This window comes from Protopterus annectens, chromosome 7.part0 (assembly GCF_019279795.1).
Source record: "Protopterus annectens isolate FY-2018-M chromosome 7.part0, PAN1.0, whole genome shotgun sequence".
In the NCBI taxonomy this organism is placed as follows: Eukaryota; Metazoa; Chordata; order Ceratodontiformes; family Protopteridae; genus Protopterus; species Protopterus annectens.
In genome coordinates, this window is record NC_056739.1 from 404,492,188 (window position 1) to 404,518,166 (window position 25,979).

Consider the following 25,979-nt stretch of genomic DNA (forward strand, 5'->3'; position numbering starts at 1 on the left):
ATAGGATCTGGTCCCTCCCTGTTTGTTCAGGTACCAGACAACTGACATGTTGTCTGAGTGAACAGCAATTACGCCCTGAGGGAGATAATTGTGAAGGGCTTGAAGGGACAGAAGTACTGCCCTCATTTCTAAGATGTTGATATGAAGTAAAGTCTCTTCCGGGTGCCATTTGCCTTGGACTGACCTGCCCAGGGAATGCCTCCCCCCCATCCCATCTGGGAGGCGTCCGTGGTCAAAGTGGCCGGAGGAGGTAGAACAAAGGGTCGCCCTGATCCAAATTGGAAGGCACTAGCCACCAGCGAAGGTCCCGTTTGCAAGATTCCGTGATCCATATGAGGTGACTGAGAGGGAGTTCCTGAAAGGACCACTGAGCTGAAAGAAGCCACTGGAGAATTCTCATGTGCAACCTTGCCAAGGGGACTAGAAGAACAGTGGCGGACATGGATACCAATAGCTGCAGGACCATCCTGGCTGAAGCTTTGGACCTGGGAAGTAAGGCTCGAACTTGAGTCTGTATGGTTTGTATTCTGTCTGTAGGTAGATAGACCCGCATTCGGTTTGAGTCTATCTCTACCCCTATGAATCTTATTCGTTGAGATGGCAGCAACACAGACTTTGGCCAATTGAAGGTGATTCCAAGGGAACTGCCCAGTGATACAGTGGCTTGAAGGCTCTGCAGTAGTAGATGCCTGGAGGTGGCAGTTAGGAGCCAGTCGTCTAGATACGGAAACACCTGGAATCCTAGACTTCTCAGGTGAGCAGTCACGACTGCCAAACACTTGGTGAACACCCTGGGGGCTGTGGTGAGACCAAAGGGCAGCGCACGGAACTGAAAATGACTGCCTCCTAGGCTGAAGCGCAGATGTCTCCTGGACGCTTGATGTACCATGATATGGTAATAAGCGTCCTTGAGATCTATGCAGCACATCCAAACACCCTTCTCCAGCAATGGGAGAATGGTTTGTAGGGTGACCATTCGGAACTTGGACTTTCCGACTGAACGGTTTAGGATGCTGAGGTCCAAAATGGGCCTCAAGTCCCCGGTCTTTTTTGGCACCAAAAAGAATCTTGAGTAAGTCCCTAATCCGATCTGGTCTGCGGGGACCGGTTGGATGACTCCTTTTTGCAGCAGCTTTGAAACTTCTGAGGCTGCAGTATCCCGCTGACTGGGTGGCGGGTCCAGGATTTTTTTTGGACTGAGGGGGGGGAATGAGAGAATGGGATGGAGTAACCTCCGGCGATAATTCGAATCACCCATCGGTCCTGAGTGATACCTTCCCAGGCTTTTAGGTGCTTCGAGAAACGACCCCCGAATGGCTCCAGAGCTGCACAGCCGGGCAATCCCTCAGGGACTGTGAAAGGTTGAAGAGCCACGAAAGGACTCGCGGTCTCCAGTGTTGCGAGGGCCTCTGCCGCCTCTGGGACGGCGTCTTCCGGAAGAATTTCCTCCTCTGCCTCTGGAAGGGAATCCTCCTGCTGAGAGGGGTAAGGCTTCTGAGATCTCGGAATCACATTTTCCCTCCTCTTTAGCCTTGGGATAAGGCCGAAGGGAGTGGAAAATCGTGCCCCTGGCAGTCAGAGTCTTACCCTCCTGTTCACAGCGGGTCAGTGTGTCCTTTACCTTGGGTCCAAACAGGGAGGACCCATCAAAGGCGTCGGCAAAGGAAGACTTAAAGGCCTCCGCGAATGACACAGGCGGAGCCAGGCTTGTCTCCGTAGAGCAATGCCTGTACCAGCCGCTCTACTCGCCCCTTCGGCTGCATAAGAAATGAGCCTCATGGACGAGTTTGAGATGGACAACATTGTAGCCAGCTGAGAGCCAACCGTCTGGGCCAGCTCCTCAGGCAGGTTACCCAAGAGGGTATCGGATAGTTCTTTAATCAGATCCCTCTGAAATCTGGTAAAGTGCGTAAGGTAGTTCAAGGACCTCAATGTAAAGGCCGCTGAACTCAGGGTGCGCTTCCCGTACCGATCCATGCTCCTAGACTCCTTATTAGGAGAATGGACGGACGTCGAAGCCTCTGCTACATCTTGCTGGGTAGCAGATGCCACCACCAAAGCATCTACAGCCACACCTTTAGTCAGAAACTCTCTCAGGGGGTGCCGAGAGGAACTTATTTGGACGAGCAGGCACCAGTTCCACAGAGTCTGGGCGTTCCCACGCCCTTCGACAGATCAAATCCAAGAGATCATCGAAGGGCGGAGACACCCAGGAGGCGGAGGGCTGAGCCCCGAAGGCCTTCAGGAACACCGACTCATCAGCAGAGGGAGGTTTGGACTGCCAGCCGCCTCGTTGTTTTAGGGCTTCCAGGATGTCTGCAAAGGAGACATCATCCGAGGACGACGTAGGGGACCCCTCTGCATCATAGAGATCAGTGTCTGATGTAAGAGACTCATCAGGGGAGTCAACGTGCTTCCTCTTGCACGATCTCTTCCTGGGGGGTTCTTCCGAAGAGGCTTCAGAAGGACCTCCAGGAGGGGGAGAAACCCCAGTGGGGGTAACCTCAGGCCCCGGGGCTCCGCTGTCTAAGGACAGGGGGACTGCCAAAGACCCAGTCTCGGTATGCAGGGAAGGAGCTGGGGAAACCGTGGAGGTAGCCAAGGAAGATTTGGCTAACGCACTCCTCATAGCCCTGAAGGCGGGACCACCAGAATCCTGGGAGGGTCCCACCTCCATGGCCACGACAGTGGACGGCACTCCCGCCACCGACGCACCAAGAGGGAGACTTGGGACCGAAAACATCAATCCTGAAGCCTCCCCCCCAGGGCCGACGGAAGAAGTCCGTGTACTGAACTCCGACCCAAGAGCCGGAGTTGGAGCAAGGGTCGGGCCCGACCCTAAAACCTCCACCGATTCCACCAGCACCGGCTCCAATGGTGCCGAAGCTGTTGGAGGAGGAACCATAGTAGGGAAATGGACCATCGGCTCCGAAGCCGAATGGGCTGGAGCCGAAACTAGCTTTTGGAACACCGGAGACTGGAAGAGTCTTAGGAGCACCCTGTCGATGTCCGAATCAGACATCTTGGATGATCTAGAGGATACCGATCGGGCCCGAACCGATTTCTCCATCGGCTCCAAAGGACTCGGGACCGGCTCGAATGGACTCTACCACTATCGGCTCGAGGGAGATCTCAAGGCAATTTCCCGGTGCCGATAAGGACTTCGGCCCGAGGGGAAGAGTCTGAGCGGTAACCTTATCGGCTCCAATATCAGTGGAGCCGATGAAGGTGACCCGCCTCTCGATGCCCCAGTCCTCGGCTCCGAAACCAGAGGGGTCGAGGCTGGAGGCATCGAGACAGACCGTTCCACCCTCGGCTCCGAAGTCCGTGGAGCCAATGGAGAAGTCTGCTTAGATTTTTTAGCAGTTGGTTCCGACTGACTGGTCGGAGCCGACGCTTTCTTCTTTTTTGAAGGAGAGGAAGATAAAGCCTCCTCGAAGGATGGCTTAATTAACCCCTTGAGGATTAATTTGTTTTTCCTCTCCTGGAGGACTCTTGACGAAAAGGCGTGACACACGCTACAAGATTCTTGTAGGTGCTTGCCGCCTAAGCAATAGACGCACGAGGAGTGGTCGTCCGTTATGGACATTTTATAACCACACCTCGTGCACTTTTTAAACCCGGAGGGTCTATGCTCCTTGGACATACCTGTATAAAGAGAAATACAAGAACTAAATAGTTCAATAACAGTAGTATAAAAAGTTTTTTTTTTTTTTTTTTTTGTTTTTTTTACAGAACAGTGACGAAAAAAAGCACACAGCAAGACAGAGAGAGTCAAGACCCTCTAACTTAAACGGGCACTTGACCCACTAAGATAAAAGTAAAGCAACAGGGGAAGGCCCCTCTAACTAAAACGGGAAACCTTCCCTGACAGGAAAAAACACGAATTTCTCTACAAAACTAACCAATACACACTCGTATGACAACAATAGCTGTTAAAACAGCTTTTGGATTTAAAGCAAGCAAATTTCTGACGGGGAAAAAGCCTAAATAAATAGTACTTAGCCCAGCCAAGTTGAGACCACGTCTAAGCTTTGTAAGCGGCAAACGAGACCTGGGGGATTAGTGGTGGTGCATCCTGGGATAAAGATAGCTCAGCCAATAAGAGGCCTCGCTCTATAGCATAAGCGTGAGTCGGAGCGAGGATCGGCTCCGAGCCCATCAGTACAGAATGTAGGCGAGATAGGATCACATAACATCATACATTATACATGCCTAGTCATCTACAACACGAATACAATAATTTTTAGAAGGCCTACATTCTGCTACCTTTGGATCTTGTGCAACTCAGCACCTATCCCCCCCCACCACCAAACAGGTGGTGCTTGCCTTCCTCCTTTTCCTTGTGATATCCAAGCTGACAGTGGCTGTTCATTCAGATTCCTTCCAACTCCTTCAGTACTCTAACTCAACAATCAGATGCAGGTTAGTTGGGTGAATAGAAAGGGTTTCATTTCCTCTTTTCAATAAGCCACACACACACACCCATCACAAACCTTAGACAGCACCTGTGGTCCTAGTGAACATGAAGATGAAGTTATGAATTTCTAAAATCTCTAGACTTCTCATCCTGGCCTGAGGAGCAAAAGGCCAGCAAGGTCAAAATCTTGACCCACAGTATGCAGAGAACCTTGTTTAACTTTGACAGATCTAGAATTCATTTCTAGGAGTCTTCTTTCCTTGAGACAGGAACAGTCTTGAATAAAAGTCCGCGGCCCTTGAACCAGTAAGGTCCCTACAAGCTGCTTGCACAACATTGTAACTCACTTAACAGTCTATCCTCCCAGTACCAAGAAGGGCATTGTAGCCTAGGACCAGTTTAGCTCCCTTATCGGTCTCCAAAGGCACTATTATCTGGATTCACCACTTGGTTCTTGTACAGGAAGGGAGCTTGAACAATCCACAGTCTAGTTTCACTACTTCCTCAGAATCTCAGGGGGTAAAAATACTTTGTAGGGAGACTTCGCTTTTTCTTTTAAAGGGGGGAACTTCTGACACAGAAAGCTGCTCCAGGTATGCCAGTTAACCTTGAAAATACTGTAAGGTCATCCCAAGATATCCATAACCAATCATACTGAAGTGAGAAGATGGCAGACACATTAGGGAACAGCTGCGGAGACATGTCACACATTCTTTGAAGAGACACATGGGTCTTTGTGGAGGTGTGAGGCAGCCATCAGTGTCACCTTAAAGGAGACACTCTCAGGCTCTGACTTACAAATGGAGGCATTCTCTTTGACTATCGTAGTAGGAACATCACTTTCCCCTTCTATAATTATTAATGTACCCTCACAGACTAGACATCTTGGTACCAGCATACATTTCAGTAGAAATAACTAACATCAGTCCAAAAAGATGTGCACTTGGCTGAAGGAATGGCAACCACCAGAAGGGATATACCAGAGGCCTATGTTATCAACTGATGTGTGTGGTAGTTGAGGGCATAGCTTTTAATATACGGTAAGGTATGCTGGGCAAACTCAAGTTGCAAGTATCACTTTGCCGGTCACCTTTTACTAACCTGTACATAGGTCAGACTAAACAATACAGATAGATATAAACCTTTCTAATATAATATCTGCTAGAAATGAATGTTGTGGTACAATTGTACTCAAACTAAATGCTTACACAAATTCTCTGAAATTTTAAAACAAGGCAGTACTAAGCAAACCCCAATAATACCAAAGGATTCAAGGAGGTTACCTGATAAATGAGCAATGCTTTATCTGCCAGCATCAGCCCAGTAAAGGATATCATGAAACCACGTATTCCCTGCCGTGAAATGGCAATGTTTGGAATCTAATACACATAGTCCAAAGCATCAGGAGTGCCTATGCTGACATTAAAACAAAACAAAGGTAATGGACTTTTATAGCCAAAAAGGCGAGGGTGATGCATTCACGGGTTATATGAAGAACTGAATTTAAGAAGAGGGGTCATTGAGTATTATCCATAATTGGCTAAATTACAGTAATCAGTTTGGGAAAACAGAGTATCCAGATGAATGCTGCAAACTCCCATGAAGTACTTTTTTTTTACTACATCTATCAGACATCCATTCTTCCTAACTGTGTCCTGTTACAAGCTGCGGTAATCAAGACTAACTAGACTTATCTACCCACAGCAAAAGTCTCTAGCTCATCCAAGCAGATCCAAAGAGTCTGAGAAACAGAAATCTCACATGTGTATAGGGGGTCTGCTCACTGGGACATTGCTGTTAGGCTACCTGAAGGACATACTGTAAGGGGTATTCTTAGTAGCTGTCCAGAACAACCCAAATACCAATCTATCCAAAGCAGCACTGACTTTTCTTCAAGATCCTCCTAGACTGCTGAATTCTTCGCTATTTCTCAGAAAATGAGTCTAGCAAACCTTTGAAGAGCCCTTACTTCTGCTGCCTGTAACTAAGATCCAAAGCATGCGAGCATAAGTGAGGAAGGGGGGGGGGGGGCAAAGTGACTAGAAAACTGAAAGCTGCTCCCTAGAACTCTGTTCTCATTTCACCTTTAAACATCTATGCACCTCTTACATCACTCCTGCAGCTGTATCCATCCTATGGTTAATCTCCTTACCCTCTGTACCATCATTTATCAGCAAAACCGCAAGGTGGTGTAGCTATTCTACTTAAGGCATTTGGTCTCACATCACCTGCTGAGAGTAATCAAGTCTTTACTAGGAGAACCACAACCTCGGAAATGGCTGGGTCATTTTTCCCCAATCACCTGCAGATGCTAGGTTTCAAGTGTACCACAGAAACTGTAATCACCTGAAGCCAAAATGAAATCGCTATCAGAAAAAAAACTCAAACCTTCATAACCGAAACTGAATCCTGCCTAAACCTTAGTTGCATCCTAACACACAAAAATAATGAAAAGCAGAGGAGGAAAGACACTCAATGGACTAGTTCTACCGAGAATCTTCCTTGTCCCCCCCCCCTCAAAGAAACTGAACCCTGTGACAACCCACAAGCAATACCAGTAGCTTGTCAGTAGATACCATTTACTGTCAGCCTCTGTAACCTACTACATTACTTCACGAATGGTTTCTATCCCTTGGTGTATACATGGGCACCTCAATATGTTAAAATGTTCTGTACAGGAAGCAAGTCAATGCAGAACATTAATATTAATTTCTAGTTATAACCAAGCAAATTTTGGTCACTCAAAAACTCTTAACAGCAAACCATTTCCCATCATTTTACAACTTATGCTACTTTGCTAACAGAATGAGAGAGAGACAGATGACAAAAAGTTTTATGCAGAAATAGCCAAAGCATCATAATACTGTAATCAAAACCTTGCAGGTACTGGTGAAAGAAGGACAAAACTTGCAGATATACCATTTATAACTACTACTAAAATTACTATTTTATACAGAAATGTATGTCTGTGTTTATAGGTATATTTATCAGCCAGAGAGCCAGGTGTCCTCCCTTCACAAATCCAATGTTCTCTTGTAAATGTCAGAGTGCCCATAAGGTGGGACTACAGTGGGGCAGTACAAGGGGTTCTCTCACTAGCTTTCCTAGGCAGCATTACCCCTAATGACTCCAACCCTTCCATGGGAGGATGTCCATCTCCCTCTAATGCTGGTAGAACATGCAAAATGGGACATATCCCCTCTAACAGTTGCAGACAGGCTCTATCTCATCATTTGTCTACTGAACTCTTCCATTACTAGATTCAAGTGGGGGTTCTCATGGTCACACCCAGGGCTCCATCCCTGTATGTCATGATTTGGTCAATAAAAATACTCTGCTCTGGTGGCTTTACACCTAAATGTAAAATGTTATGACAAATTTTCTAGGCGGGCTTTTTTCAATTAATTGCAAAATTACATTTTTGACAATCTATTCGGAGAACAATTCTTTACTTTTCCCCTATCAATGAGGTCAAAACAAGAAATTATGTACTCACCATAACGTTTGATGTATGTAGTCCAACTCGCCTATTCTTACTCGTGGGTTCGGAGCCGAATGTCGGCTCCGACTCGGCCATACTTTTTAGCTCAAAGTCTTTCTACTGGCTGGGCTAAGATGGCATCCCATGCTGCACTGCTCTCTATCCCCAGATCTAGTTTGCTGTGAGCACCGGCACTCATTCTCCATGCATAACACTTAAGGAAAGGAAAAACAAACCAAGAATGAAGGGAACTCTGAAATCAGGCCTAACCTCCAGATCCTCCAGGACGGGGGAAGGAGGGGGGGTAGGTAAGAATGTGAGGCAAGATGGACTACATACATCGAACGTCATGGTGAGTACATAACTTCTTGATGTTATGTAGTCCAATCTCGCCTACATTCTTACCCGTGTGACAGCATCCCCAGCACCTAAATCCTGGGAGGCTCAGTGGAAAATACTCCTGAGCACTGTGGAACCAAAGGAAGACCTGCCCCTAGATACCACATCTAACTTGTACTGAGTAACAAAGGTGTGAGGAGATGTCCAAGTAGCCACAGCACAAATATCATCCAGACACAATCTGGCCTGAAAAGCTGTAGATGTAGATACAGACCGGGTAGAGTGAGCCTTCACCCGGAACAGTAAATCTCTTCCCCCTGAGGTATAAATGAAAGAAATACAACTGGAAATCCACCTGGACAACGTGACTTTGGAAACAGGAAACCCAATTCTGTTTTCCGAAAATGAAACAAACCAATTAGATTTTCTGAGGTCTTTCGTTCTTTGCAAATATTGTCTGTGCACATCCAATTGATGAAATTTGAATTCTGCCTTGTTTGAGAACTGAGGAAAAAACACTGGCAATTCAATAGATTGGTTCAGGTTACTAACTGACGCTACTTTGGGAAGAAAGGAGGGATTCGGTCGGAGAGAAACCCTGTCCTTACGAATTAATCAAATAAGGGGGTTTGATTGATAAAGCTTGAAGCTCCGAAACATGTCTGGCTGACGTGATGGCTACCAAAAAGACAGTCTTCCAAGTTAAGAATTTTAAATCGCAAGTGGCTGCAGGCTCAAAGGGGGATGAAAAGACCCTGTAGAACAAAGTTTAAGTCCCAAGGCATAACAGGTTCCGAGACCAGAGAAGGAAGCAACAAAGTGCCCTTTAGGAAAGCCTTACAGAGTCTACATGTGCCATTAGGCTAGGTTCGCCTGCGACATGAAAGGTAGAAATCGCCGCCAACTGGACTTTAATGGTTGCGGCCGCTGAACCCTGGTTAAAAAGCATAGACAGGAACTCCAATACAGACGAAATTGGAGCTGTGTAAGGGTCAAACCTTTTGGAATGTGCCCACATTGAAAACCTCTTCCATTTGCCGTACTAAATCTTCCTGGTCGAAGGCTTATGAGGGGAAGATAGAATATGAACCACCTCTGGCGAAAATTGGTGAAGCCTAACTAATGACGGAGGTAGAGTGGCCAGGCTGTCAACCGGAGGGTCCGAAGAGAGGGATGGAGCTGCCCTGACATGCGAGTCAGTAAGTCTGATTGTGGGTCCAGAATCCAAGGAGCGTCCATGAAATAGGGATGGAGAAAGGGGAACCAAATTTGATGAGGCCAGTGTGGGGCAATCAGAATAATTTTGCTTCCCAAGGATTGCGCTTTGAATAACCTTTGACAGCAAGGGAACCGGAGGGAAGGCAATATAGTAGACCGGAGGGCCAATCGTGGACTACAGCGTCCCTGGGTGACTCCCCCTGAGTGGGGTATAAGGGTGAAGTAGCTGCTGCATTTGGCATTGAGGGGGCTGGCAAAAAGGTCGCAGCAAGGCTGACCCCACCCGCGGAAGATCTGCTCTGCAACTTGGCAGTTCAGGGACCACTCGTGAGGCATCAGAATAGCTCTGCTTAGCCTGTCTGCTATCACACTGGACTTCCCCGGGATGTGCGTTGCTACCAGAAAACGTTGGGAAGACACTGCCCACTGCCACACTCGCATGGCCTCTCTGCAAAGGGGATATGACTTGGTTCCTCCCTGTTTGTTCAGATACCACACCACTGACATATTGTCGGAGTGGACTGCAATAGTCCCGAGAGGAAGAAAACTTTGAAGTGCTTGCAATGCTAGTAGCACAGCTCTCATCTCCAGGACACGGATATGCAGATGCAACTCCTGCTCTTGCCACGTGCCTTGGACTGTCCTGCCTAGATAATGCCCCCCCACCCCATCTGGGAGGCATCCGTTTTCTCACCCTATTCTACTCACAGACAGGAGGAAAGTGGAAGACTCTGAAGAGACCACTGGGCGAAGAGTAGCCACTGAAGGAGCCTCATATATAACCTTGTCAGAGGGACTAACAATCGTAGCAGCCATTGTCCCAAACAATTGGAGGACCCATCTTGCCTTCACTCTTCTCAGAGGGAGCAAGGCGTAAACCTGTTGTTGTAGGACTCCGATTCTTTCCTGTGGTAGAAACACCCGCATGAGGATGGGGTTTAATTCGGTGCCTATAAAAGGTGACACGCTGTGAGGGCAACAAGGCAGACTTTTCCCAGTTCAATGTAATGCCCAGCTGTTGACAAAGGTTGATAGTAGCGTCCCTGGTCTGAAGTAGTAGATGCCTGGTGGTGGCAGTAAGGAGCCAGTCGTCCAGGTATGGAAACAATCCCTGACGTCTCAAGTGAGCAGTCACCACTGCCATGCATTCAGTTAACACCCTGAGGGCTGTGGTGAGACCAAAGGGCAGGGCTCGAAACTGAAAGTGACTGGCTCCAAGCCGGAAGTGTAGGTGACTTCTGGATGCCCTGTCCATCTTTATGTGGTAGTAAGCATCCTTGAGGTCGATGGAGCACATCCACACTTCTTTTCCCAACAATGGGAGAATAGACTGCAACGTGACCATTCGGAATTTGGACGTTTGCACATGGGTGTTCAATCGGCTGAGATCCAAAATGGGTCTCAGGTCCCCTGTCCTTTTCGGCACCAAAAAGAATCTGGAGTAATCCCTAATCCGATCTGGTCTGAGGGGACATGTTGGATGGCTCCTTTTTCTAGCAGCTTTGAAACATCTGAAGCTGCGTAATCCCTTTGACTGGGTGGAACATCCAGGCTTTTCTTGATTGGAGGGGGATTTGACGAGAAGGGAATGACAAATCCTCCGGAAATTATTAGTAGAGCCCATTGGTCCTGGGTGATATCTTGCCAGGCCTCCGGGTATAATGAGATTCGACCCCCGACTGGCTCCGGAAACGCAGAATCGGGCCTCCCATCAGGAGTGGCGGTAGACAGAACCATGAAAGGAATCGCGGTCTCCCGAGTTGCGAGGGCCTCCTCTGCCCCTAGGGCGGCGTCTTCCTGAATAACCATCCTCTCCCCTGCCTCTGGAGGGGGGCTCACCTTGTGCACCAGGAAAAAACCTCCGATTTCTAGAACCACATTTTGCCACTCCTCTGGGCCTTGGGATAAGGCCTAGAGAGAAGGGAAAAATGGACTCCTACAGCAGACAGAGTTTTCCACTCTTGCTCGCACCTAGTGAGAGCGTCTTTCACCTTGGTTCCGAACAAAGAGGAACCATCAAACGGGGCATCGGTGAATGAAGACTTGAAGGCCTCCGCGAAATGACAAAGGCACATCCAGGCCTGCCTCCTAAGAGCAACTCCTGAACTTGCCGTCCTACTCGCTTCCTCGGCTGCGTAGGCGATCAGCCTCATGGAGGAGTTTGCAACAGAATTGAGGGTAGACATCGGAGTGTTGACCCTCTGGGTCACCGCCTCAGAAATGTTACCCGTGAGATAATCTCCAAGCTCCTTTAGGAGATCTCTCGGGAGCAGTGTAAAGTGTGATAAGTAATTCAGTGAAGTAAGGTAAAGGTCACTGAAGAAAACGTACGCTTCCCGTACCTGTCCATAGTCCTAGACTCCTTGTTAGGGGAATGGACGGTGGAAGAAGTCTCAGCTAATTCCTTCTGGGTGGCAGCTGCCACCACCATGGCATCCACAGGGACTCCGTTGGATAGAAATTCCTTATCAGGAGGGGCAGACATTTATTGGTCTCATGGGGACCGGTTCCACAGAGTCAGGGGTTTCCCCACACCCTTCGTCAAACCAAATCCAGAAGCTCGAAGGGTGGAGATACCCAGGAGGCGGAGGGCTGAGCACCAAAGGCCTTCAGGAAGACGGACTCCTCTTCGGAGGGGGCTTTGGATGGCCAGTCACCTCTTTGCTTCAAAATCTCTAGGATGTCGGAGAAAGAAACCTCCTCCAATTCCTCGAGGTCGGTGTCTGATGTGAGAGACTCGCCCTGGGAATCTATGTGCTTCCTCTTGCACATTTTCTTTCTGGGTGGCTCCTCAGGCAAAAACTCTGAGGGGCCCTCAGAAATATGGGGACCACTCGTGGGGGTACCCTGAGGCCTTGGGGCTCCGCTGTCCAGAGATAGATGGCGATCAGAGACCTGCACCGGTGTTGTAGGGGACAGAGTGACCGACCTGTATGATGCCACTGATGACCTGGCCAGCGAGCTCCGCATAGTCTCAAAGGCTGGTCCTCCAGATCTGAAGAACGACCAGCCTCCGAAGCAGAGACAGGAGTCAGGCTTCCCCACGCCAAAGCACCGAGAGAGAGACTAGGAGCTGAGAGGTATCCCGAAGCCTCCCCCTCTGGTCCGACCAATGAATCCCGAGTGCTGAACCCCGTGGACGGTGCTGACTGGGTCGGAGCAGACGTCAGAACTGATAAGCCAGGAGGGGCTGTCGGAACTGACCTAGGGACATCACACGGAGCCGAGCACTCCACCTCTGAAAGCTGAGATGTGATCGGAGGAGGAAGTATCTATGTAGGTTGAGGGACCAGCTCCGAGGCAGACTGGGTCGGAGCCGAGAACAATTTAGTTAGTACCGGTGATTGAAGAAGTCTCTGCACCACTCTATAGACATCCACATCTGATAAGGTCCTGGAAGATAGGGAAGGAGATCTAGACCTCCACTCTGAAGGAGACCTGCGAGGAGGAGACACCGGCCTAATGCTAGGCGACTGGCTCTGAACAGGCTCCAAGAAAATTGGAGCCGAAGCAGGTTCCATAACCACTGACACTTCCTGCGGCCCCGAGGACAACAGAACCGAGGATGTCGATGAAGACACTGCTATTTTCTCCGGCGGCTCCGAGGATACTGATGGAGCCGGAGATTGCTTTTTTGCTTTGGAAGATTTTGCCTTAGAGCTGGAAGCACTCTCCAGACCCTCCTCGAAGGAGGGTTTCAGAAGTCCCTTCAAAATCAATTTGTTCTTCCTTTCTTGAAGAACACGCGGGCTAAAGACATGACAAAAACTACAGTATTCCTGGAGATGAATCGCTCCCAGACAGTACACAGAGTGACCATCAGTGATGGACATCTTATAACTGCACTTGGAGCACTTCCTGAAGCCCGAGGGCTTATGCTCCTTAGTATCTTTGGACATAGTTACCACAAACAGCAAATAACTCAAAAATAGACCAACGGTCAAACAGCCACAAGTGTGGGAACAAGCCAAACAAAACACAGAACACCACAAAGACCTCTAACTCAAATGATCCTTAGACACAAATACAAGGGGGAGGACTAATCCCTCTAATTTAAACGGTTTTAATCCAAGGGAAGAATTTAGCACACAAGGAAAGCAAGGGGAAAGACTAGGTCCTCTAACTGAAACAGGCCTAGCCCGTTGGAAACAGCTAGTGGGATACCACAGAATACGCTATAAAGAAAACACAACTTTCCCACAATACAGTCAAGAACACACACAATAGCTATTAAAATAGCTTTTTGTGCTAAAAACTTCTCTGATATAAGAAAAGGGTACTTCGCCACAGCCAAGAGCGAGACCATGTCTGAGCTACACGATCGGCAAACGAGATCTGGGGATAGAGAGCAGTGCAGCATGCAATACCATCTTAGCCCAGCCAATATAAAGACTTCGAGCTAAAAAGTATGGCCGAGTCGGAGCCGAACCCACGGGTAAGAATGTAGGTGAGATTGGACTACATAACATCAAAAATTCTGCACAATTTCATACCATGGTCAACATGGATGAACCTGATTACTAAGAAGTGGTGGAGCAAAAAACAGTGAAAACATTTCACAAAAACCAGAGATTCTTAAAATAAAGATGTGTTAGCAGCTTCAAAGCACAAAAATGATTCAAATGCAAAATCTCTTACAAAGACTGGCAAACAGAAAGGCTGCGTGACTAAAGCAGCTGCCCATCCACCTTCCAATTACTGAAAGTTATCTTCAAGCTACCATGAATTCCCATTTTTACTCCTGCATTCCAAACACTCTCCAATAAAGTTGTCAAACAAACCTTTCGGACTCTTGGTAATTTTCAAGTGCATGTAAGCATACTGACAACATAAAAACCATATCCAGTGTCTCTGAAATAAATGGAGCAATTATGTGCATCAAGGCCAATTCTGAATCTTTTTTGCACAATCTGGTTTAGACAGCTAGATGAACAGCGTCCATGGTGTCTAGTGGGAACTCCCCAATGGTTCTTTTCCATAGTTGATGACCTCCTGCCTTATTTTTCTTTGTCAAGATGGGGCACCCAGCAGGAACTCTGCTACATGGAATTCTGAGAGAAAAGGAATTATGTAACCTCTGCATATGATGTGTCTGACCCACCTGTCACAAGTGATTCTGAACCACTGAACCACTTCTCAGTGTAGGAACAGAGACACAACCAAAGCAATTCATCACCAAGTTCACAACTTTAATAGCCTTTAACGAATACTTAAAGAATCACTCAAGACAAAAACCAAGCACTTTCGTCCCGTTAAGCCACAGGACGTTTTCAAAAGGTAAGAAGCCAGCGTATTTGCCAGATTTAAATAACCCACCTCACATAGTCACATGATCAATTAAACAGCATTGCCAAAACATTTAAAATATCCCTTCTTTTAAAACAAAACAAAATTGTTCAACATCTAATTTAGCTATGTCAGGCAGGTAACTCATACTACTTCGGAAAAACTGAACATTGTTTAAGACAGCAGATCTACGAGCATGTCTATGACAAAGAACAGCACCAATAATGCACTGACAAAACATATTACAGTAAACTCGGATCATGAATTTAAAAGTTTATCATTTTATATCAGGTTACACATAGTAATAGAGGAGGTGCTTGGTCTTTGTTTCTGAAAGCAAAGGAATTTTATTGGTGACTGCATTTTAATGTGTTTAATTATCGGGGTTTGAACAAGCATTGCTCAGTAGGCGCTCTCTTAAAATTGAAAGCTCTGGACCAACATCTGTTTATTATATTTATTACATATATGTGTTTTAGGTTTATTTATTTATTCAGTACTACTGCATGTTTTACATGTCGAACAATTTAATTTTGTTTTAAAGGAAAGGACGTTTTAAATGTTTTGGCAATGCTATTTAATGACTATGTGTGGTGGGTTATTTAAATCAGGTGAATACGCTGGCTTTTTTACCTTTTGAAAAAGTCCTGTGGTTTAAAGGAATGAAAGCACTTGGTTTTTGTCTTGAGTGATTCAAGTATTCATTAAAAACTATTAAAGTTGTGAACTTAGTGGTGAATTGCATCGGTTGTGTCTCCGTTCCTACACTGAGAAGTGGTTCATTAGCTTTTCTCTTTGTTGTTGCTGTTCCTGATTCGGAACCATTCACTGGAGTGAAGGGAAATCCACCTCCTACTATCCCCAGATAAGAAAAATTCAGGAACCTTCTAAGAGTGCTGCCACTGGTCTCTGGGGTCAGTTATAGTCTCCTGCACAGCAGCAGGCACCTCTGCCCCTAGCTAGGCAGTTGTTCTGATAGTGACATGTATTTTGGCCTCTACTTTCACTGCCTTGCTGTCCTTGCCAAGTCCCCTATCGCAACCACATCTGACGCTGGCTTTTCTAAGTCCTGCTAAAAGTCCTTTGTGGAGGAGAAAACTTCATTTCCATAGCCACTGGGGTTTTATGCTCCTCCAGGTCTTTAAGGTGCCTACTAACGTCAATACCAAACAGGGGGTTTGGGGGTAAGGGGGTCTGTGAAAGAGGCCTTAGTGTCCTCTGCAAAGCCTGTTAAGTCTGAGTCAGATATGATGTTACACCACCATGCCAACAACACTGGTGGAATCATCAGCTGAAGACTCAGACCATGTGATTCATAAGGTTAGAGGAGGTGGTGGCCTGAGCTACAAGTCTCTCTTACTGTTGGTCTTTTGGCAGCTTTTCAACCACGCAGAAATGTTAGTGGTGTCCTCCCTCTAGGGTAACCTTTTTGAGTAAGGCAGCTCCATCTGAGAAAGGGTAAAGTTTGCAAACATTTTCCAAATCTGTCCACTTAATCATGACACCCTGACCAGTGGATGGGCAGCTTGAATCTGGGGGACAGGAGCCCCTGGGTTTTCCAAACAGCCCTGGGGGCATCTTTCAGCATTTCCACCATGGATGGGACAACCCAAAAGGTCAGAATTGTTAACTGCTATGTCTGTTGCAACCTCTTCTCTAGGGATGTGATGAAGTTGGCACAAACAGAAGCATAAGCACATTAATATACATTATGCACCACACTAGACCTGGGATGCACAACTGAACAGAAAACAGTAACATCTTTTAAGTGCTGTTACGGTCAGGTCTTTGACTAATGAGTAAACTACATGGCTCAAAACTAAACAGAAAACTCAAGCAGTAACTTAGCCTTTGCCAACCTTCTGTGAAAGGAGACAAGGCAAGCACAACAGATGAAGACACACCCAAGCACTGGGAGATGAACAGACAATTTATTATTTTATTTTTATTCTACATTTGTTGACTGGGCTAGTCTAGCTGGATACATGTCCATTTTCAGTAGAGGGCCGGGGAGAAAAGCTCCACAAAAGGACAATCATAAGTAAAATTGAGCACCCCCCCCCCCAGCAAAAAGTGTGGATCAGAAAAATAAGCAGTGAAGAGAGAATCCGTAGTAGAACACTATCAATCATTTTCTGCCACTTATCTGAGTTACAAGATTTAAGTACTGTTTTTTTAATTGTTCTTCTTTCATAAATGAAATTTTTTTTAGTACTGCTTCAAACACTAAAATTCATACCTGTAGCCACAAAATGTGCTGGTTTTGGTCTAAGTGATGGAACATCTTTTGGAGGATTCACAAAACACAGATCTGTAAAATAAACATGAATGAATAGAGTTCCGCTGCATTCAAGTTAGCAATTTCACCATAGAGAAAAAGTGTACGATATGTGTAAAATTTAAAATTCCAAAAACAGGTCTAATTTCAAAATAAGCCCAATTAGGGACTTTTTCTTTCATTTTCTGCAATAAATTAGTCAAACTACAGTTATGCATACAGAGAAGCACACCTCTTGTACATCAAAACGAGAGAGAGAGATTTAAAAATTGTGGTAGAATAAAATGAGGAGTGTTATAATGCAAAACAGATGCAGTTAAGTGACATAATGAAAAGCATATTAGTTTCTAGTAGTCTGACCTTACTTAGGGAGGCAATAATGCTTCCAGTCAACTTGTAAAGTCTGCTACCTTAGCAACAATTAGTAGCAAGATATTTGAAAAAGCTCCAAATTAAATTCCAGATACCAGTACACTCTTCAACTCAGTCAAAGCCATAGATTTCAAACTTCCTGTCATTCCATCTGTGTTGCTCACATAACATTAAATATATATAAAAAAATGCTTGCTGCAGTGACCAAAAAGGAAAAAAGGACATATCAAACCAGAAAGATTATAAATTGAGATTTCAAAGAAATGGGATGCATGGCTAGGCTTAAAAAGGCCCTTGCGGTCATTAGCCTAGTAAACACCTACGAACCTATGAAGCAGAAATTGCATAAACTGGTTACAGGGAGGAAAAAAAATTTTTTATTCCGATCTAGACTGCTCAAAATAGTAACTACTTAATTACATTACATAATCTATACAGAGACGCTCCATTAACATTAAAAAAATTTCAATAAATATTAACAGGTTAACAGGGCTGTACTAGACTAATTACCACTGGGGCCTTTTAAAGCCTAACCATGCATCCCAAATCAGATAAGTTCTAGTACCTTTACAAGTATAAGTACGAGCCTGGAAGATTAACCATTTACAAGCTGCCTGCCGTTCATTAGTGACATAGGTGCCAAACCAGGGATTCATTTCCTGTTCTCCATCCAGTTGTCTAAGTTTCACTTGAACTAGATTAGGGAGGAACTCTGTTTTCACATGGATGGGGGCCTGGTCCAAAGAAGGGGTAGTCTCTGAAACACATCACTTCAAATAAGCTGTAGGTAAACACACCTTTCACAAACTCACACTAGCAACATAGAATTACCTTCCACCAAAAACAACAGTGAACCTCTGGTGATAGCACCCTCTCACAAGTGCAAAAATATATCCTGAAAAGATGGTCTAAAATTAATGAATCAATATCTTATGTGATGTCAAAGTGGAAGTCAAAAGTTGCATGTCAGAGGTGGCTATATATTGCTGGAGGTCAGTCGTACTCCCTCCACAAGGTTAATTTTGCAAGACTGGAAAAAAAAAGGCTGAATCAAACATCTCGGAATCCTCAGTGTGAAACGATCCAATGTATGTGCCCTGGCCTGGGCCAGGTTGTGGACTAAACACATCATACTTGTCATGGAAAAGAAAAACTGTCACCAACATTAACTTTACACTTCTGGGAATGTCCTCAACTGCTATAGTCTTCACTGTATGACCAATGATAGATGTGTTCTTTGAAAAAAATATTTGTGGTTTTAATAGCCATTATTTCAAAGTAAATGACTGGTATATCTTGAATGCTGGTAACGTCTTATGCAACCACTGATAAACTCATGTTTGGCATTCAAGAAAAAAAATACTGAGTTCAAGAAAAAAATACTGAGTTCACCACTGCAAATTTTATGAAAAGGAATGAATTTATTATGCTCAAATGCACCATTCTATGATTCACCAACTAGCCTTGCAGATAGATAAAATCAAAACTGAGAAGGGAAAAAAAAAAAAAAAAGGTTTTCCTAGTTCTTAATCACCTACAGGATTACTCCTCAGATGACAACAGGGGTAGCTCCTGCAAAATTGATTAATCACAGAAACTGCAGTACACCACATCTTGTCAAGACACACCGAATAAAAAAAAAAAAAAAAATTCACCAAAAAGGGGTAATTTTATTCACATAAAAAAGCCCACCCTACCCCTAGTCATCCATTCCATCCAACTTCATGCCCTGTCCATCACCAGGTCCACCTGCATCCAACCTCTCCTAGATTTTCACCAGGCCAAGTTGCAGCCAGAGTGGATCTTAAGGGCATACTGGAGGCCAGGCAACTGCCTCTGCTAATGATTGGGGGGAGGGGGCTTTATTACGATCTACTCTTGTTTCCCTACTTCCTACATTCTTCGACAATGTCCAAGGGATACTCCCTTCCGACGACCATGCCTCCCCTCATGGAGTATATTCGATGAATGCTTTCTCTCCCCATTTGGGCATGCCAGCACCTCAGATGCCCAAGCCACTAATCAAACTCGGGTTGCCAGGGCTATACCAAACAAGTTTCTTCTTGTACATGCATTTCATCTCAAACCAAGTGCTTCAACTTTCATGCAATGTCCTACCCTCACACCTGGCTAAATGTCACAATGTGCTACAATATGCAAGAGAAAGATCAAGAAGACAATTTTTTTTAGTACAACTGGGGACATTTTCTTTTGGGTACAATTAAACCACCCATCTCCATTTTTAGTTACCTTATTAACCCTCACAAAAATTTAACACTTGCTATTAAGAAAATAAAAATAGAAGGACATTGAGTCATAATTTTCAAAGCAAATTCTTTTAGTACACACTTTTTATCATAAACACGTTATGTTAGCTGCCATATAATGCACTGGATTAAGTGCTAAAATAAGCTGCTTTCAAAATAAAGGTAAGCAAAGTAAATTATTTTTTCTTTTGCATCAAAGTAATTGTCTTTTATTTACTCTTAATTAAGAATAAAACAACTTTATCACACACCTGCTTGTGGCTAAACCCCACCACATGGAAACATTCAAAATAGACATTACTCAAAGCAGAGTAGTAAAACACACACACACCACACGCACACACCTTTACAGTACAGTCAAGAGCAGATTAACCAAACTTTCACCTCAGCTTGGGATCTTAACACCGATCAGTTTAATTTAAGACATAGTCCTGTTTAATAGGTCAACATGTAAAGAATTCTCTTCTTTAAAATTTCAACCCGACGTCAAACACTTCATTCTACACAACCACCTTGTAGTAGGGATCTTTTCTTTCACTGTGTCAGGACTGTCAATTCACCAACAACTAGCTACCTTTGTTCTCCCTGCAACTGCATCAAGTGTACTAGCATTTCCTTTTTCTCCACTGCTTCATTGGGATTATCAAATGCCTGCACTCTCTGGTTTCAAAGTAACAATTTACATTTCAGCTTTTTATGATTACACTCCCTTATAACAACCAAATTATACATCACTATTTAGAAGGCAAAAAGCCCTTTTCACACAGCTGTAATGACCTATTATTCCACCCTCCTAACTCCTACTCACACAGCCTGTTCCTTTTAGTGATCAGATTCCTTTGCTATTTGATTTTTGTTATAAGAAAGTTTTAGCAAGCAGGAAATTCAATTGCAAACACAAAAAGTACTTTCAAATGTAATCAAAAGAAAATTCTACAATAAATACATATGCGTCTCCAGTGAATTTGCTACACACACTAGTTTTACCCTAGGTGAATCCTTTTCTACTTTCTCTCATCACCAAATCATTATCCAACACTGACAGGCAAACAATGAAATCTTCCCGCCAATAACTTTCGATTCTGCTGTTTATACCGTTCCACCCCTTTTGATGTAATTTCAAAACTTTCCCACTGTATGAAGAACACAGTACCTCGTTTGCCTGGGAAACTGGTGATGGCCTTTCATTCTGCCTGCTTCCACTGCATTTCTCTAACCTGAATACTGCTCAATAGAAAATACTGGACCTCACTCATAAGTTATCTCTAAGCAGCCCTTGGTTATATACATTTCCCATAAGTTCTCTCAGTTTCTCAGCTCCCTTTATTCACCACACTCAGCTGCAGCACAGCACTAGCTGTACAGAAACAAGTGCAGATCGTGTCTACTGCAGCATGGCTCTCTGTCCCTCTCCCTTTCTTATGGTATTCCTTTTATCTTTTAGGTTTATGAAATGCAAATCCACTTTCTTCCTTTTCTCTTATAGAAAAAAAAGAGCAACTCCATTTGACCCCTGTTCAGCCTGGTTTAAAAAAAAAAAATGCTGAGCGACTTAACCAATGACTGATTTTTATTTTATTTATTTATTTATTTATTTATTTATTTTGAGGTGTTGCTACAATACAGTTCTATTATGCTCGGCCTTAATTCACTCTTTACCATGGCCCCATTTCCATCCACTCCCATATCATTTACTTTATCCCTATCCTCTTCCCTAACAACTCTACTCCTTCTGGAGGACAAGACAGTACACTGACAAAAACTACACTGACAAACACAACCAATCTAATCTACAGTTAAACCCCCTATTAATTTCATCACTCACAGAAACGCATTTCATCACTCACAGCAACACAGAAAAAACAATCAAATCTAAGTCTATACAAGCACTTAACACCTCAACATTTTTTTTTCTTTTATTGACATTTGTTTACTGGCAAGTCAGACTGTAAAATACCCATTTTCATCAGAGGCCCAGGAAAAAAAGCTCCACAAATAAAAGAACAGAAAACACAAATATAGATGAAAACTGACATTGTATTACAATAATTTGTAAATATACAAAATACAAATATTAATGTACCTAAAACACACATCTACCATCATGTTTGTGTCTTTTGGCTTTTCCCGGTTAGGGGTCGCCACAGCGTAAAGTACAGTTGTGTACACTTAACATAAAATGTAGATGCTCGAGTGTATTCACTGTTGCAGTCATTGCATTTGGGGTAATCTGCTGGCAGGTTGCCCTCAGTCGGCCTGAATTCCAAAGTCTTGGGTCCTGCATCGGTTGCTGTCTCCTCTTCCAAGACGTCAGGGGTATAAAACATGCAGCAGACGCCATTTTCTTTTGTTTTTCTTGCCCCCCCGAAGTCAGGTGCCCCCAAAAAAGAAAAAAAAAATATATATATATATATATATATATATATATATATATATATATATATATATATATATATATATATACACATACACACACACACACACACATATATATATATATATATATATATATATATATATATGGGTTCACTTCAGTTCACTGAACTTTCAATTCACTGACTTTCATTTCACTGACACCATTTCACTGAAAGTTCATTTCACTGACAAGTATTATTACAAAGTAAATGGAATATGCCCCCTTCCCCACTGTAGTGCGACCCTGGAGTTAGAATATATAGTTAGGTGTGGGGGCAGAGCCCCACATCGGGTGGGGGAAGCCACTTACTTTTCTTTTACTAAGCAATATTATATCAAAACGTAAGAATATCATATGAAATGAAGTGGGGGCTGCACCCCCCCCACACCCCCCCCAACTATATGTTCTAACTACAGGGTCACACTACAGTGGGGAAGGGGGAATATTCCATTTTATTGCTAATAATAGTTGTCAGTGAAATGAACTTTCAGTGAAATGAAGTTTCAGTGAAATGAATTTCAGTGAAATGGTGTCACTGAAATGAAAGTCAGTGAATTGAAAAGTTCAGTGAACTGAAGTGAACCCATACATACATACATACATACATATATATATATATATAAATATATATATATATATATATAACATACACACAAATATATATATATATATATATATACATACATATATATATCTATATATCTACACATTATATATATATATATATATATATATATATATATATATATATATATATATATACACACACACACACACACATATACATACACACACACACACACACACACACACTATATATATATATATATATATATATATATATATATATATATATATATATATATATATATATATATAAAAAAATCATACACACACACACATATATATATATATATATATATATATATATATATATATATATAAAAATCATACACACTATATATATGTATATATATATATATATATATATATATATATATATATATATATATATATATATATATTTAGGTTCATAGGTTTATACTAGGCTATCTGCCCTAAGGCATTTATAAGCCTAGCCCAAAGTTTTGTGGCTTACACAACCCCTTATATGAAAAAATACTGTGCCCATTAGTTTGTTGTGCCTCTGTCCAGCAGTGACACAGAGATGATTCCCGGGGTAAACCTACGATCTCCCATCCACAGGTCAAGATTTCTCTTGAACAGAGCCAGCGAGGTGCTCTGCCTCACATGGACCAGGATTTTATTCCACAGCATAGGGAGTCTGAGTGATAAATCTATCCCTCCAGCACGTCCTATTTATATCCGTGCTAAGGTTTAAGTCGCTTGCTCTAGTGGTTTTGGTGGATTTGGATTTTTTGAGGTGGAGCATGTCCATTAATTCCGGGTTGGACATGGCCTTGTATGTCAGGCACATGTCACCTCTGAGCAGACGGTATGCGACCGAATAGAGCTGGAGTTTCTTCAATCTGGCAGCATATGACAGATTTTGGAGTCTCTTTATCCTTTTGGAGAGGAACTTTTGGGGTCTCTCCAATTGCTGCAGATGTCGGGTGAGATACATCCCGAATGGGGCATTGTACTCGATCATTGGTCTGATAAATGAAGAGTACAGTGGAACAATGACCTCACTAAATTTGGATGTGAATCCCTTCATGATCAGGTGGGCAATGTAGAAGGTCTTTCTAACCACTTTAGCAACGTGAGTGTCAAAGGAAAGGCCACTGTCAACCTGGGTCCCCAGGTCCCTGATAACCTCTTCTGTGCTTAGTGGATTGCCACCTATATGGTAGCTTGGGGTTACCTTGTTTTTCCCGAAGGGTATGACTATACATTTTTTGGCGTTTAACTTCAGGCCATGGCTCTGGCACCAGCTATCTGTTTCCGTGAGTCCCTTCTGAAGGATATCCGTGTCCGATACACTTTCCACTATGGCGCCCAGTTTGCAGTCGTCTGAAAACTTTGTCAGCCAAAGTCCTCCCATGTTGGCCTGTACTTCTGAGAAGTAGATGCCGAACAATAGGGGGCCAAGAACCGAGCCCTGTGGGACACCACTTGTGACCGGCTTGGAGTCTTGACATAGCGCCAACTCTAACCCTGTGGGTTCTGTCCTTAAGCCAGTTTGCAACCCATCTTGTGACATATGGGTTTACATTTAAGCTGGTAAGTTTTTCTACAATACCCGAGTGGGGTATTGTGTCGAAAGCCTTTGCAAGGTCAAGGTAGGCTGTATGGACTGCCTTTCCCTCATCAATGGTCTTGGTGACTGTTTCGAAGAAGTGGACCAAGTTCAAAAGGCACGATCTGCCCTTGACAAAGCCAAACTGGGTCGGGTCCAATGTCTGCAAGTCCCCTATATCTTTGTTTATGAGCTCCATTATGATCCTCTCCATAGCTTTGCAGACTAGACTTGTTAAGCTTATGGGCGGTAATTACCAGGGTCCGTGAGGCACCGCCTTTGTGGAGTGGGACCACAGTTGCCGTCGCCACTCCTTGGGCACGTATCCTGTGGTAAGGCTGAGATTTAACAGCTGCCTTATGTGCGGGTTTAATTTCTCATTTAGCTCGTGTAGCACACAGCCGGGGACACCATCGGTCCCATTGATGCTGTGTTTTTAGCTTTAGAGAGAGCAGCTTTCACCTGCGCATTTGAGATGTCTGGGAGGCTACACTCCGCTGGGATAGTTATCTCTCCTTTAGGGGAGAGGGGTGAAGTTTGCACTGAACCTGTCTGCTAGTATGTTGGCAATGTCTGTGGGTTCAGTGATTTTTTATATCATTTTGGACTAATTCTGAGCATATCTGGGAGTTTCCACCCAGGTTCCTAACATAGCTGAAAAAGGCCTTATGATAGTCCTTTGAATCCATGGCAATTTTTCTCGTATTTTTTTACTAATAATGATCAGGGGTGACTTCCCTTTTATGGATTTTGTTCTACCATGTAATAGCTTTCGCCTCTTATTGTAAAGTTTGTTAATGGCTGGGGTCCACCAGACTGGACATTTGCCCTTTGTGGAAAGAGTCTTGGTTTTATTTGGGATTGCCTGATCCATGCAGTCCTGGAGGTGTTCATAGAAGGCATTCGTAAGGGCTTCCGCAGCTTGGGTTGTGGTTTCCACTGCCTCAGGGGCCTTGAAGGATGCCACACCAGTCTTGAGTAGTGTGAAGTTTGCTTTAGAGAAGTTCTTCACTGTGGTCTTTTTTGTTTGGGGTGGGGGTGGGATGTGGATTTCCAGTGAGATTAGTTTATGATCAGATCTCACCAATGAGGGATATACTTCCGGTGTGGAGCATTTTGTCCCCATTTTTGTGATAATGAGATCTAGTATATTTTCTCCTCTCGTGGGAACAGTGACTAGCTGTTCCATGGCATTTCAATTTATGAACTCCAGGAACCGTTTGGCTAGAAAGTTAGGGCTTGAGTAATGTTCCCAGTCTATATTTGGGTAGTTGAAGTCACCCAATATGATGGTGTTTGGAGATACATTTATACCCTCCAGTGTCTTCAGGAAGGCTGTGTGGGGTTCCTGAGTTTGAGAGGGTGGCCTGTAGCATGCTACAATTTGTAGAGCAGTTTTGCCTATGGTTAGTTGCACCTGGATGGTTTCCGAAGCTTCGTGCTTTGCCACCAACCTGGAGGTGTGGGTATCCTTTATGAATATGGATACACCCCCTCCTTTTGTGGTGTGGTCCGGATTTTGGGGCCGGAACGCATGATATGAGGTAAAACCTAATAGTGCCAGGGTGATCTCAGGAGCCTTGAACTAGGTTTCAGTTACAGCACAGACATCGATGTTCTCCATACTGAGAAGGGCCTCGAGTGCGTGCATTTTGAGATTTAGACTTCTGGCATTGAACAGCATTACCCTCAGTTTCTTCCC

The 25,979-nt window shown here is 44.1% G+C and overlaps 1 protein-coding gene across 1 annotated transcript in view; it reads right to left on the reverse strand.

The window, feature by feature from the left end:
• Positions 1-25,979, reverse strand: part of LOC122805962 (zinc finger CCCH domain-containing protein 11A-like) — a 1,052,395-nt gene that overhangs the window by 874,925 nt on the left and 151,491 nt on the right. The window contains exon 6 of the mRNA XM_044076203.1: positions 16,984-17,055. Within this exon, the coding sequence (XP_043932138.1) occupies positions 16,984-17,055 (72 nt within the window). The remainder of the gene's footprint in view (positions 1-16,983; positions 17,056-25,979) is intronic.